We start from the raw sequence: 14,194 nt of genomic DNA on the forward strand, positions 1-14,194 counted from the left end.
TCACAGCTAAGGTCAGAAAAGTCTCACGAACATAAAAAGCAGGTTTCTTATAAAGTGAACAGACAGAAGAGATGCCAGTTCAGTTGACTTCTGGGAGGGGGGCCTAACCGCACCTGGGACAGAAGGCCAGCCACCTCAATTGAGGGAGGGGGCACAGAGCACATGTGATTCAGTGGGACAACAAATGATAAAACAGAGACAGGAGTAGAGGTCAAAGGTTCAAACCGAGAGTACCAGCTGGTGACACTAAGCAGAGAACCCCCGACAAAGGAGTCAGTGGACGCACCCCAGAGGAACTCTGCCCAGAGACACGAGACAAGTAAGAACCAAAAGTAGGCCCCAGTCACAGAGAACCTCCCCATTGAGCTTCCCTCTCCCGGACTGATGGATGACCAACTTGGCCAGTGCCAGCAGGAGGCTGACAAGGTCACGTGCAACCACACCCTAAGCAGGAGGTTCTGAAGGAGCTGAAAGAGGGGCTGCAACATGTCACACTGGGGGCAGGCAAGTGCCAGGGTCTCCTGCTCGCTGCAGAAAGGGCAGGCATTGGGGCATCCATGAACTGTGCCAGCCATGTGCCCGCACTCACAGCTCCATGAAGGAGCCACCAACTAAATATCCCCGGAAGACCACGGGTAGAGTAAAGGCTGGCTTGCTAGGGGTCCTTGCCCATGTCAGAAGATGCCAGGTTGACAGCCCTGCAGACTTATCTTTGCATAAAACTGGTACAGCACGGACAGTGGCAATACAACCTTCTCCACCATGCCCCACCTTGGACCTCCTAGGGTTAGAGGGGAGTTCAGTCTCCCTGCTCAATCACTCCTTACCTTTCTCACCAAGGACTTCTAACAAGGCACCAGTTACTGCAAATGCTGCAGTTTGTTAATCCCAGAGCACTAGGGTGCTCGGCACAGTACAAAACACAGGAAACCTGGGTAGTCCCTGACCTAAGACATATTAATTGTTTTTATGATGTAGACACCTGCTCACTAGGAACTGAACTAAGACCAATCGGCTCGTTTCAAATAAGCTACTGAAGAGCTGAAGCAGATGGCAACAACTTTCAGTCACTACTGACACAAGCTGGATTCCATGCAATATAAAATTAGCAACAGATGTGAAAGGCTTTTATCTTCCACATGGACATTCTGGCCTCCTCTTCCCAGATTCTACATTTTACCCTGTGACAAGGGGCAGAGGGAAGACCAGGTCCCCAGTAAGCAAGAGGTTAAGTCTGGCTTCTGTTCCCTCTCCCCCTGCACAGGTGCAGAGAGGGAGAGCTATAAAAAGGCTGCTACAGAGCCCAGGGGGGAGAAAGTCAAGAGCCGGGTGAACACCTGGCTAGATGGGGGTTTTCTTCATTTGTTTTGCTAGTGGTGACTGTTTTAAACTGATGCGATGGAGATTTGTTCCTGCTAAGTCCTTGTTGATCACTGCTTCGGTTATGTCTATACTACAGCTTATGTCGGCAGAACTTATGTCGCTCGGGGGGTGTGAATAAACCACCGCCGAGTGACGTAAGTTGCACTGATGTGGACAGCGCTATGTCGGCGGGAGAGTTTCTTCCGCTGACGTCGCTTCTGCCACTCGCGAAGGTGGTTTTATTATGCGGATGGGAGAGCTTTCTCTCATCAGCATAAAGCGCCTTCATCAGACACACGGCAGCTGTGCCGCTGCTGCGCTGTATGTGTAAACATGCCCTAAGTCTTATTTCCTGAGAAATTTCCTATGTGTTAGCAGTGGGATTTCAGACCCAGGAAAAGTAATCTACCAACCTGGAGCAGCAGAAGCTGGTAAAATGACTGGTGGAGCAGAAGTGCAAAATAAGACAGCAATGACCAGCAAGGATTTTCTAGCAGGAGCAAATCTTTATAACCAGTTGAAACAGGTCACCATAAAGAGCAGCAGAGATAAAACGCCACTCAGCACCTGGATCCTAACCTTCCAGACTGGCATTCTCCTCCCCACACTCTCGGTTGCCTTTCTTGTAGCTCCGTCCTTGGGAAACTGTGCAAGGGAAGCCAGACTTGGTGCCTTGTTCATTGGGAACCTGCACCCTGTCCTGCAGCCCTCATCTATCCAATAAGGTAGTCATAAGCCTATAATAATAATACCTAGCCTCTCATCTGTAGATCTCAAAGTACTTTACAAAGGACGCCCACACGTGATGAGAAGAGTTCCACAGGCTTGGCAACAGGGGGGAGGGATAGCTCAGTGGTTTGAGCATTGGCCTGCTAAACCCAGGGTTGTGAGTTCAATCCTTGAGGGGGCCACTTAGGGATCTGGGGCAAAATCAGTACTTGGTCCTGCTAGTGAAGGCAGGGGGCTGGACTCGATGACCTTTCAAGGTCCCTTCCAGTTCTAGGAGATGGGATATCTCCATTAATTTAATTTCCAAAAGTCACTTCAGAAGGACTAATTTCTGAAGTGTTTCCCACCCCCCACCAGGTACTCAGTTTAGAGGTCAAAGCCCAGCACCCAATTGCTTCCAAGTGCAGAAAAGGGGAGGTTATGCCACAAAGAAATAAATTGAACATGCAAAGAGCCTCATTTGCATACAATGGCTCTCTGTAGGTTAAATGAATTTCACAGCATGAGCCCTACCATACACTAACAGGCTGATACTTTTTTCCTTCATAAATGCTGGTGCTGGATGTACAGTTACTGAAGTCCCCAGTTCTTGCTTACTCTGTTGTTTTGAACTGATTAACACAAAGAATATTACCCTGATACAAATGAAGAATCTGATGACAATTTTAATGCAGAAGACAGAATCACTTGAGAGAGATGAAACTTGTTGAAGGGGAAAGATACTGACAGTGGCTGAAGCTGCTTCCGAGAACAGGTTTCTATACTGCGATCAGACAGTTCTCTGGATTGTGCCCAGGTTGCATCAGGATTAGTCTGAAGTCAGAATCCCACAAATATAAATATTGCAAGTGATTTTTTTTTTCTAGTAGGTATAACGGATACCAAAATAAAGAGAATTTTTTTTTTTAATGGCAGTGGTTGAATTTGGCTGTGGTAGGATGGGAAGACGGGGGGAGGGGGGCAGAAATCACAAGCTCTTGAGATCAGAACTGAAGAACTAGCATAAGCCTGGAGGGACAAAGTCTTCTGTGATTCGAAAACAAGGTTCTCTCTCTCTGGGCCCCTGAGATTGAAGATTCCTGCAGACAGAAGGGTGACGATTGTTAATTTATTCTATCCCCGTGGATTCAGAATGCCTACGGGAAAGGAGCTAGCTCTTCCCCACTGGAAAGAGAGCTTTTTTGCTCTCCATCACATTGGAGTTTCAGCACTGGCTAATCTACTCTGACCTATTTCTCTTTCTAAACATTTCTTTTGAAATGAGCGCAAACACAGAGTACTGGAGCTGCAGGCTACATGGAGCTTCAGGACTTCCAGAATACCAACACAGGCCCCCATCCTGCAGCCATCTGAAAACGTGCACCACTTTACTCACATGAGTGAGATCAGTGTGCCTACTCACGAGAGTAAAGCTACACATGTGCTCATAAGAACGGCCAGACTGGGTCAGACCAAAGGTCCATCCAGCTCAGTATCCTGTCTGCCGACAGTGGCCAATGCCAGGTGCCCCAGAGGGAGTGAACCTAACAGGTAATGATCAAGTGATCTCTCTCCTGCCATCCATCTCCACCCTCCGACAAACAGAGGCTAGGGACACCATTCCTTACCCATCCTGGCTAATAGCCATTAATGGACTTAACCTCCATGAATTTATCTAGTTCTCTTTTAAACCCTGTTATAGTCCTAGCCTTCACAACCTCCTCAGGCAAGGAGTTCCACAGGTTGACTGTGCGCTGTGTGAAGAACTTCCTTTTATTTGTTTTAAACCTGCTGCCCGTTAATTTCATTTGGTGGCCCCTAGTTTTTATATTATGGGAACAAGTAAATAACTTTTCCTTATTCACTTTCTCCACATCACTCATGATTTTATAGACCTCTATCATATCCCCCCTTAGTCTCCTCTTTTCCAAGCTGAAAAGTCCTAGCCTCTTTAATCTCTCCTCATATGGGACCCGTTCCAAACCCCTAATAATTTTAGTTGCCCTTCTCTGAACTGTTTCTAATGCCAGTATATCTTTTTTTGAGATGAGGAGACCACATCTGTACGCAGTATTCAAGATGTGGACGTACCATGAATTTATATAAGGGAAATAAGATATTCTGTGTCTTATTCTCGATCACTTTTTTAATGATTCCCAACATCCTGTTTACTTTTTTGACTGCCACTGCACACTGCGTGGACTTCTTCAGAGAACTATCCATGATGACTCCAAGATCTCTTTCCTGATTAGATGTAGCTAAATTAGCCCCCATCATATTGTATGTATAGTTGGGGTTATTTTTTCCAACGTGCATTACTTTACATTTGTCCACATTCAATTTCATTTGCCATTTTGTTGCCCAATCACTTAGTTTTGTAAGATCTTTTTGAAGTTCTTCACAGTCTGCTTTGGTCTTAACTATCTTGAGCAGTTTGTATCATTTGCAAACTTTGCCACCTCACTGTTTACCCCTTTCTCCAGATCATTTATGAATAAGTTGAATAGGATTGGTCCCAGGACTGACCCTTGGGGAACACCACTAGTTACCCCTCTCCATTCTGAAAATTTACCACTTATTCCTACCCTTTGTTCCCTGTCTTTTAACCAGTTCTCAATCCATGAAAGGATCTTCTCTTATTCCATGACAACTTAATTTACATAAGAGCCTTTGGTGAGGGACCTTGTCAAAGGCTTTCTGGAAATCTAAGTACACTATGTCCACTGGATCCCCCTTGTCCACATGTTTGTTGACCCCTTCAAAGAACTCTAATAGATTAGTAAAACATGATTTCCCTTTACAGAAATCATGTTGACTTTTGCCCAACAATTTATGTTCTTCTATGTGTCTGACAATTTTATTCTTTACTATTGTTTCAATTAATTTGCCCGGTACTGATGTTAGACTTACCGGTCTGTAATTGCCGGGATCACCTCTAGAGCCCTTTTTAAATATTGGCATTACATTAGCTATCTTCCAGTCACTGGGTACAGAAGCTGATTTAAAGGACAGGTTACAAACCATAGTTAATAGTTCCGCAATTTCACATTTGAGTTCTTTCAGAACTCTTGGGTGAATGCCATCTGGTCCCGGTGACTTGTTACTGTTAAGTTTATCAATTAATTCCAAAACCTCCTCTAATGACACTTCAATCTGTGACAATTTCTCAGATTTGTCACCTACAAAGGATGGCTCAGGTTTAGGAATCTCCCTGACATCCTCAGCCGTGAAGACTGAAGCAAAGAATTCATTTAGTTTCTCCGCAATGACTTTGTTGTCTTTAAGTGCTCCTTTTGCTCAACTTTGCAGGATCAAGGTCACGAGGAAGGAAGTGGAAGCAGACATCCATTTTACACCATAGGAATCTTTGGCTAGATACAATTTTTTTAAAGTCTTATTTCTCAGTCTCTGAGTTCTTCACTGATGACACACCGTGATGCTTCTGAAACCCATTCATGTTCCATTGAGACCTTCCCCAATTCCCACTGCCTTGTGATATCACATGCAATTACAGAAGAACAAAGAACATGTAACATTTTGACTTGTGGGAGGAAGTGGACTCGTTTTCAGCAGGGGTCCCCAGGAGAACCCTCCGTGGACGAAGTGGAGAAGTTTCAGTCTCTCCCAGCACTTTGTTTGCTATCCGTTGTACATTTCCCCTTTATCTTTATAGTTTTAGACAATTTGATAGTATATGTATTACCTCTCCAACGCTTATCAGCTACATGGGCAGTCTAGGCTAGTGGGAGCCCCATGAAGAAAGAGGCTGGGGCAGAGGACAGCTGATACTGGGGGTGGGCCTATAAGGATATGTCTACACTGCAGCTGAAAGCAAGCCTCCCGGCCAGAGTAGACAGACTCACTCAAGCTAGTGTGCTAAAAATTAGTCTGGACATTGCTGCAGGGGAAAGGGCTTGGGCTAGCCACCCGAGCTTGGACCCTAGGGTCAGGCGGGCTTGGACTCAGATGATATATCCTAAGATCACTGGCAGCAAGGTGGTGGATAGACACAGCTAGCCTAGCTCTTGACTGTCCCACCTCTTGGGTAGTGGGAGTTAAAAGCCAGCCCTGACAGAGGTGAACTCAGGACAGCTTACCCAGTGTCTCAAGCCTCGCAGCAAGAGGAGACCTTTTGGTATACGTGGAAATAGAGGATTTAGCCCCTTTAAAACAGGGAATCTGGAGCTGTCTGGCCATAAAAAGCTCATAGCATTCACCAGTACCATCAGAGATCACAGTGCTATGGACAGGCCTCACGCAATTCCCAGTGCAGATTGGTCATGGTCCAAGTCATGCTTGAGCTTGAAAGTGGGGTACACAGGTACTGTGCCACATGCCAAGAGATTAATCAGTGGGGGTTCAACCCAGCCTCCATAACCTGGAAGCATTCCAGAGGACTGGAAAAGGGCAAATATAATGCCAATTTATAAAAAGGGGATAAGGTCAACCCGGGACATTACAGACCAGTCAGCTTAACTTCAGTATCCGGAAAGATAATGGAGCAAATAATTAAGCAATCAATTTGCAAACATCTAGAAGATAATGAGGTGAAAAGTAACAGTCAGCATGGATTTGTCAAGAACAAATCATGTCAAACCAACCTAACAGCTTTCTTTGACAGGGTAACAAGCCTTGTGGATGGGGGGGAAGCGGTAGATGAGGTATATCTTGACTTTAGTGAGGCTTTTGATACGGTCTCACACGACCTTCTCATAAACAAACTAAGGAAATGCAAGCTAGATAGAGCTACTATAAGGTGGGTGCATACCTGGTTGACAAACCATTCCCCGAGAATAGTTATGAGTAGTTCACAGTCAAGCTGGAAGGGCATATCGAGTGGGGTCCTGCAGGTATCAGTTCTGGGTCCGGTTCTGTTCAATATCCTCATCAATGATTTAGATAATGGCATAGACTAGAGTACACTTATAAAGTTTGCGGATGATACCAAGCTGGGAGGGGTTGCAAGTGCTTTGGAGGAAAGGATTAAAATTCAAAATGATCTGGACAAACTGGAGAAATAGTCTGAAGTAAATAGGATGAAATTCAATAAGGACAAATGCAACATACTCCACTTAGGAAGGAACAACTATATGCACACATACAAAATGGGAAATGACTGCTTAGGAAGGAATACTGCAGAAAGGGATCTAGGGGTTATACTGGATCACAAGCTAAATATGAGTCAACAGTGTAACATTGTTGCAAAAAAAGCAAATATCATTCTGGGATGTATTAAGAGGAATGCTGTAAGCAAGACATGAGAAGTAATTCTGTCTCTCTACTGCATGCTGATTAGGCCTCAACTGGAGTATTGTGTCCAGTTCTGGGTGCCACATTTCAGGAAATATGTAGCCAAATTGGAGAGAGTCCAGAGAAGAGCAACAAAAATGATTAAAAGTCTAGAAAACATGACCTATTAGGAAGATTGAAAAAATTGGGTTTGTTTAGTCTGGAAAAGAGAAGACAGAGAGGATATGATAATAGTTTTCAAGTACATAAAAAGTTGTTAGAAGGAGGAAGGAGAAAAATTGTTCTCCTTAACCTCTGGAGGATAGGACAAGAAGCAACGGCCTTAAATTGCAGCACGGACAGTATAAGTTGGACATTAGGAAAAACTTCCTAAGTGTCAGGGTGCTTAAGCACTGGAATAAATTGCCTAGGGAGGTTGTGGAATCTCCATCATTGGAGATTTTTAAGAGCAGGTTAGACAAACACCTGTCAGGGATGGTCTAGATAATATTTAGTCCTGCCATGAGTGCAGGAAACTGGACTAGATGACCTCTCGAGGTCCCTTCCAGTCCTACAATTCTATGATTCTATGTATCCCGTTTGCTTAAAGTACTAAATCAAAACGCAGTCTGCCCAGCCTCAGGAGGCCCACTTTCTCCAGCCAAACTGTGGGGAACTAAACCCTTCCCTACCCATCCCCGGCACTTGATAGAGAAACAGCAAAATCTGTCTTATAGGACTCTGGTGTAGAATACAGAAGACCAAGACACGTAGTTATTTATATGAATGATTATTTCTACCAATCCACGACAGTGAGATTTCAGTCACATGTTTTATACATGGGTAGAGTGGAAAACTCGATACATCACTGTCCTGTGCCAGCTCCATGGCAACATTTACGCCAGAGCAGAAGATGATGAGTTATACGGTAAAAATACCACTTTATGTTGAAAAATGATCAATGACCTCAAGATATTAAAGATTAAAACAAATCCACAGCGAAGTATTTCAGAAGCAGATATTCAGCCCTGTTAGCAAGGTAATTTTCAAATTCATACTAAAAACTTAAATCTTCTTTATTGATTTAATCTGATTATTGTGCCGTTTTGTCTAAACCACCGTAACAATTTCTAAATTTTACTGGCCACTGTAATATGGAAGCTACAGCACCAGATTCTAGTACGCTAAAAAGGACCTATTAAATACCCATGGAAGGGACGCTATCTGCCTCAGAAACATTTCAATTTAAATCTGGCCATGGCAGTTATGGGCATATAAATATTTATAGCAAATAAGAAGCAGAGATCACATTTCTTAGAGGTTTTTTCCTCTCCCATAAATCAGCTGAAATCTAAGCATTCATGATTTGGAAGACGTCCATCTACTTGTTATTCGAGAAAGTGGCTTCAAGACCCAGAATGAGATTCTGTGCTGCCTCTCCAAGAGGCACAGCGCAGAACTCACAGCCAAGGGAACAAAGTCAGATTTAGGCACTCACAACCCTGAGGGGGCTAGAGAGGCCCACAGCATAACTAAGGGGTTGTCTACACTGTGAGTTGGGAGTGAGGGTGATTCCCAGCTTGAGACATACCTGTGCTAGCTCTGAACTAGTGGGCTAAAAATAGAGTGGTGGGACGGGCTAGCTTTCTTGAGCACATGCCCATCCAAGATTATAGAAAGGTGCTCGGGGCGGCTAGCCCCTCCCACGGTTGGCCGCTAACTCTATTTTTAGCAACAAGCTCAATCAGAGCTAGTACAGGTATGTCTCCTCAAGCTGGTTTTCACACACACCTCAAAATGTAGCTATACTCTGAGGCTTTTGGGGGGGTCGCTGATTTAAACTATGCCAGCATACTTAACGCAGCAAAACGTATGAGCACACAAAGGCTTCAGACAGTTCTAGGGGCCTCTCTAAACTATAGTAGCGTCCCAGGGCTTCCCATTGTCTCCACAGCATGGTGTCAGCAGCAGGGCTGCAATACACAGCATTCCCATATTCAACTCCCCCACCGGCACGCCCCTACACCAAGGCTTGTGAGACTGTGTCAGGACCCCTCTTCTGCAGTTCCTGCACCAGACCACTTCACACTGCTCTGATCCTTTTACATGGTGTAAACAGGCAGGAACAGAAGTGAGACCCTCACCCCAGGTCTCAAAACATTTAAAGATAAATAATAAATGTGTATTTATCTAACCCTTTTATCCAGCAATCACGAAGCACTTAAATATTTAGAATCCTGAGGTTTTAGCCATTTTGGTGCTTATTTGATGCATATTAGGATTACAGCTGCAAAAAGGTTAACATTTAACTAAAGAACCTCACTTTTTTGTTCCTTTAAGCGAGAAAATATTTAATATTTGCACCATAAATCAAAAGATTAGAGCAGCAGGATTTGAAATGATCAAAATGGCATTCACCTGGACATCGGATAGAAAGTTGTTTTACATATTTTGGCCTCTATTTCCTTGCTTATTACCATTTTCAGTTGAAAGCTGAACACTACAAAAATCAATGTACCTTCAAAGGACTGAAATTCACAATGTTGGAAATATCAGCTCTCCATTAGGTGTGATCAGTGATTTATCAGTGTAAAACTGTAAACTCTAAATAGGTTAATAAAGGACGCTGGTCTCCTTTTAAAGTGGCCCATCTTTGGTTCTTTACCTTGTATCATGCAACCCACAAATAAGTTTTGAAAGCTGATCCTCTCACAGTTCAAAATAGGAAAGACGACACTTTTCTGGGACCTGAGCCATCTGGTGAAATCATAACACATCTGTAGTCCACCCAGGACTTCATAATTGTAATCCGTGACAGAACTCGAATCCATCCAACAGCACAGGGCCCTGTCACTTGAGCTAAAGGAGACTCTCCTTTTGTTGTAAGAGAATCAGGCATGCTCTCTCTCACACACACTCAGTTGAGCAAGTCTGATGCTCCAACCAGCATAGGGGAAGGGTGTGCACACACAAGTTGGTGTTGTCCCTTACATAAAAGTGCTACAACAGGAAAAGTGCCCTGGTTTACTTATTACAATTTGCACAGAAAGTTGCACCATGTGCTCAACTTCCAATTGAAGTCTCAAAACCAATGGAAAACAGGATTTTGACCTTTTTTCAATCTACATATTCATGGAGAACAGCATAATTAGAAAAACAAGAAAAAACCTTCAGCGTGTGAACACGTCATTACAAATCTCCACAATACAAGGTTAGTCAACACTACCATCAGCAAAAACTCAGCATAGGTCTCCTGTCCCCATAGATTAATTCAACTACTGCCAACCACTGTGCCTAGGACAGATACCCAGCCCCTTCTCTGCTGCAGACTCGGAAGTGCCTTTGTTCCACTGGCACAGTGGTCTGTCAGTGATGAGACAGCAGGTGCCAGGAATGCAACACTGAGTGTAGGTTAGGTTCTACGTACTAGGTACATTGGGAAAACCTGAAGTAGTTAAAAGGCTTTATAATGAAAATCTGGTGTGTGCATGTATCTATCTGTATTATATACTGTAGTAGTTCAACCAAGGGGAGGGATAGCTCAGTGGTTTGAGCATTGACCTGCTAAACCCAGGGTTGTGAGTTCAATCCTTGAGGGCCATTTAGGGATCTGGGGCAAAAATCTGTCTGGGGATTGGACTAGATGACCTCCTGAGGTCCCTTCCAACCCTGATATTCTATGAATCTATGAAAGCTTTCTGAACAAATGTACCTGTTTAGCAAAAACTGGGGCTGTACTAGTCAGTTCCTGCCACTTCTCCATTCAATTATATAAATTCTACCAGCAATGCAGCTTTGGCTGCTCCAAACACCAGTTGCACAAACAGATGGTAAGCAAGCAGTGTTGGGACATAGGGCTCTAGCACAAAGCCAGGGAAGGAGGAGCCCAGAATAACAATATTGGAGTATAGCAGTACTTAAGAGCCCCAAGTTATTGCATGTAATAAATATTAAGTGCTTACATGGTGCTTGCTACATTAAATACACAGTGCAGATGTTAATACATTCTTACTACACCCCGGGATGAAATATTGTTATCCCCATTTTACAGATGGGGAAATTGAGACAAGGTCACATAGCAAGTCAAGTGGTAATACTGGGATTAGAAATTGGGAGCTCCTGCGCTCTTTCCATTAGACCCTTCTGCCAGTCATGTGCATGCAAACATGCAGTTGAGATCTGGGGACAAATTCTGCGCTCAGTTACACTAGTGTAAGCCCAAAGTAACTGCCTTGGGATCAAAGAAGTTACTTGGATTTACCCTGCCCCGTAACAGAATTTGGCTGTTCGTTCCTACGTCAGGTATACAAAACCAATACCGCTAGGAGTCTCTAGGAGGAAACTGACGAGAGCTTGGCATACGGAATACACACCTTAAGAAGAGGCATTGCAGCTCGGCATCGCGCAGTTTTTGTGTTTTTTAGGAAATGAGATTCATCCTGAAACAAAACAGGCAAGAAAATGAATAGAGCTAAGCCCTGAGTCATAGCCTGACTCTGGGATAAAGAACAAATTCCCAGCATCCTATGCTGCATAATACTTCAAGCCTATCGTCCCCAAGCAGGTTTCAATCTCTGGGCTGGCCAACATCATATTCCGAATGTGAAACCATCATGAAGGGGGTAGGACTGTCTGAACGTTAACAGGAAGGGGAAACAAACATTAAGACACGAATCGTGAATGATCATAGCCAAGCAAGTAAGTGGAGAGAAGAAATGAAAAGAGGCAAAGAATTTCCACCACTGATCTTCATTTGCTACTGTGTGTCCTTTCTTTAAATGCAAAAAACTCATGGGGAGCCCCACGCAGTGCTGCCTCCCTAAAATGAAGGGGTTAATGAAAAGCATCAGAAGTGCAGAAATCTAATTAGGAACCAACTGTTTTGCTGTTAGGGCTCTCCAGGTGGATAATAACCTCCCGGCTGAGAGACATCACTCGCAGAATAGGCTACATTTCCTTCGTTGTAGTTAGGCAGAACTTAAAGACACTGAGGAAATTGGCACCCTCTAAGGGTATGTTCTCATCTTGATGTGTGTGGATGAGTGAGCAGCCATGCGTAGAGAAGACGATACACCACTTAGCCTCCAAGGCACAGCTTTCTCAATCCTGGTTAGCAATAAGGTAATGTTATTATGACAGCAGCAAGCAGAGGAGGACTGGAAATAAAAAAGCAGGGAGGCTAAACACTCAGTGGGGCCATTTTGATCTACAGGACATATAGAGGATTTGAATCTGCACACACACGTGCATGAATAAAATATCTGCTAATTTAGTGCAGATTAAAGGTACCGGACTGATTGCTCTAGAGTCATAGATGCTCTACCCTCAAACAATGTGAGTTTCCTCCATCCTGACACGGTGTCTCAGCCGGGACCCTTGCGAAATCAACAGAGGTGAGAGAAAAGTTCAGTCTCCAGCACCCAGTCTGTTCTCATCCTTTCTGCTGATACCGCCACTAACAGTAGTCATGGTACTTTTTGTGACAGAAACATCTGCTCATTGGAAACCAGGCTGAGAACACTAAACTCATTTCACATAAGATAACAGACATCAAAGTGTAATGACTTTTTGGTTGCCATTGATCTAAACTGGATTTGAAACAATATGAGTTCTAAAAGGGTCCCATTAAACATATACACATATATTTATTTATTTTAATTAACTGGAATAGAGCTGAAGTCTACCTAAGGGTTTTCTATAATGGTTGTCCCTATATAATCTGTATTTTTCAGATACCAGAGCCATCCATGAAAGTAAAGAAGGCATAGAAATTGCACACACACACACAAAGAGAAAAACACACACTTGCAATGAAACAGTCCGACTGAAGTATGTAGCGTCAATCTTGATTTTGACTACGCTGCATTTTGATGCTTTACACCACTCTGAACATTATTTCAAGAGGGTTTTTTTGGTTTACTGGCTATGCGGATAATGTAGCCAATGGTAAAATTCTATGAAAACCAGTCAAAGGCATGGCCCTTCCTCAAAACACGTTGACTATGGCATTCTTTGGGCAAAACACAATCCCATTGATCTGCCAACAGAGCATTTCTGGAACTCTATTCTCCAGCCACTGGAAACATCTATCTTCCCTTACAGTCAATGGCAGCTGCTCACATCCAGCAGGGAAGAAACAGGGTCTCAGGAGCTGGAGAGGAGGATAAGGAGTACAGAGCAGGGGAGCAGCAAACCTTATCTGAAAAGGTTTCAGGAACCCTCCCCATATATATCTACATGTACTAGTGACAGCTGGAGATTGCCCTGGAGCCAATACATGGTTGAATATATAAGGATATACAACTTGCTGTGTAGAGCATCCAGTCACTACGAAGTTTCACTCTCTCCAAACGCCTGTTAACAACCCAGGAGAACCCAGCATGTATGTGCCTCCTAATCCCATTTAAATAACTAGGGGTGCTACTTACAATAATGACAACTTGGAAAGTGTCTTTGAGCTGCTTATCCATCTTGCCGAGGAGGTCGAAGCTGATTATGTTTATCAGTTTTGCTGACAGGTTGTCTTTGCCTGTCAGTATGACATTGGTGCTCTCTGGGCTCAGGGAGGGAAGCCACCTATGAAATGCCTGAGAAAGGAGAAGAAGTGATTAATAGGATGGTGAACCTCTCTAGTGTCTTTCCTCTGAGGATCCCAAAGACCTTCCCAAGCTATAATGGAGCCTCATAACCACATCTTTGGAAATAACCAGTTTGTGCTTCAGTTTTACCCAACTTGACAATGGGTCTAATAATGTTTAAGTGACTTGCCCAGGACCGCGCAGTGAGTAACTGGAAGAGCAGGCATCAGAAGTGGAATCCCATGCTCTGGGCACACCACCACACTCCCTCCACTAGGAAGATCTAAGTCTACTTTCGCTTTGCTTCTTACTCAGCC

At 43.9% G+C, this 14,194-nt stretch overlaps 1 protein-coding gene across 3 annotated transcripts in view; it reads right to left on the bottom strand.

The window, feature by feature from the left end:
- SMARCAL1 (SWI/SNF related, matrix associated, actin dependent regulator of chromatin, subfamily a like 1) overlaps positions 1–14,194 on the bottom strand; it is a 60,145-nt gene that overhangs the window by 25,221 nt on the left and 20,730 nt on the right. For all 3 annotated transcript variants that reach the window (XM_065413283.1, XM_065413284.1, XM_065413285.1), the window contains exons 8-9: positions 13,728–13,886; positions 11,673–11,738 (exon numbers count right to left, since the gene is read on the bottom strand). In XM_065413283.1, the coding sequence (XP_065269355.1) occupies positions 11,673–11,738; positions 13,728–13,886 (225 nt within the window). The remainder of the gene's footprint in view (positions 1–11,672; positions 11,739–13,727; positions 13,887–14,194) is intronic.

Source organism: Emys orbicularis, chromosome 11 (genome assembly GCF_028017835.1).
Source record: "Emys orbicularis isolate rEmyOrb1 chromosome 11, rEmyOrb1.hap1, whole genome shotgun sequence".
Lineage (NCBI taxonomy): Eukaryota > Metazoa > Chordata > Testudines > Emydidae > Emys > Emys orbicularis.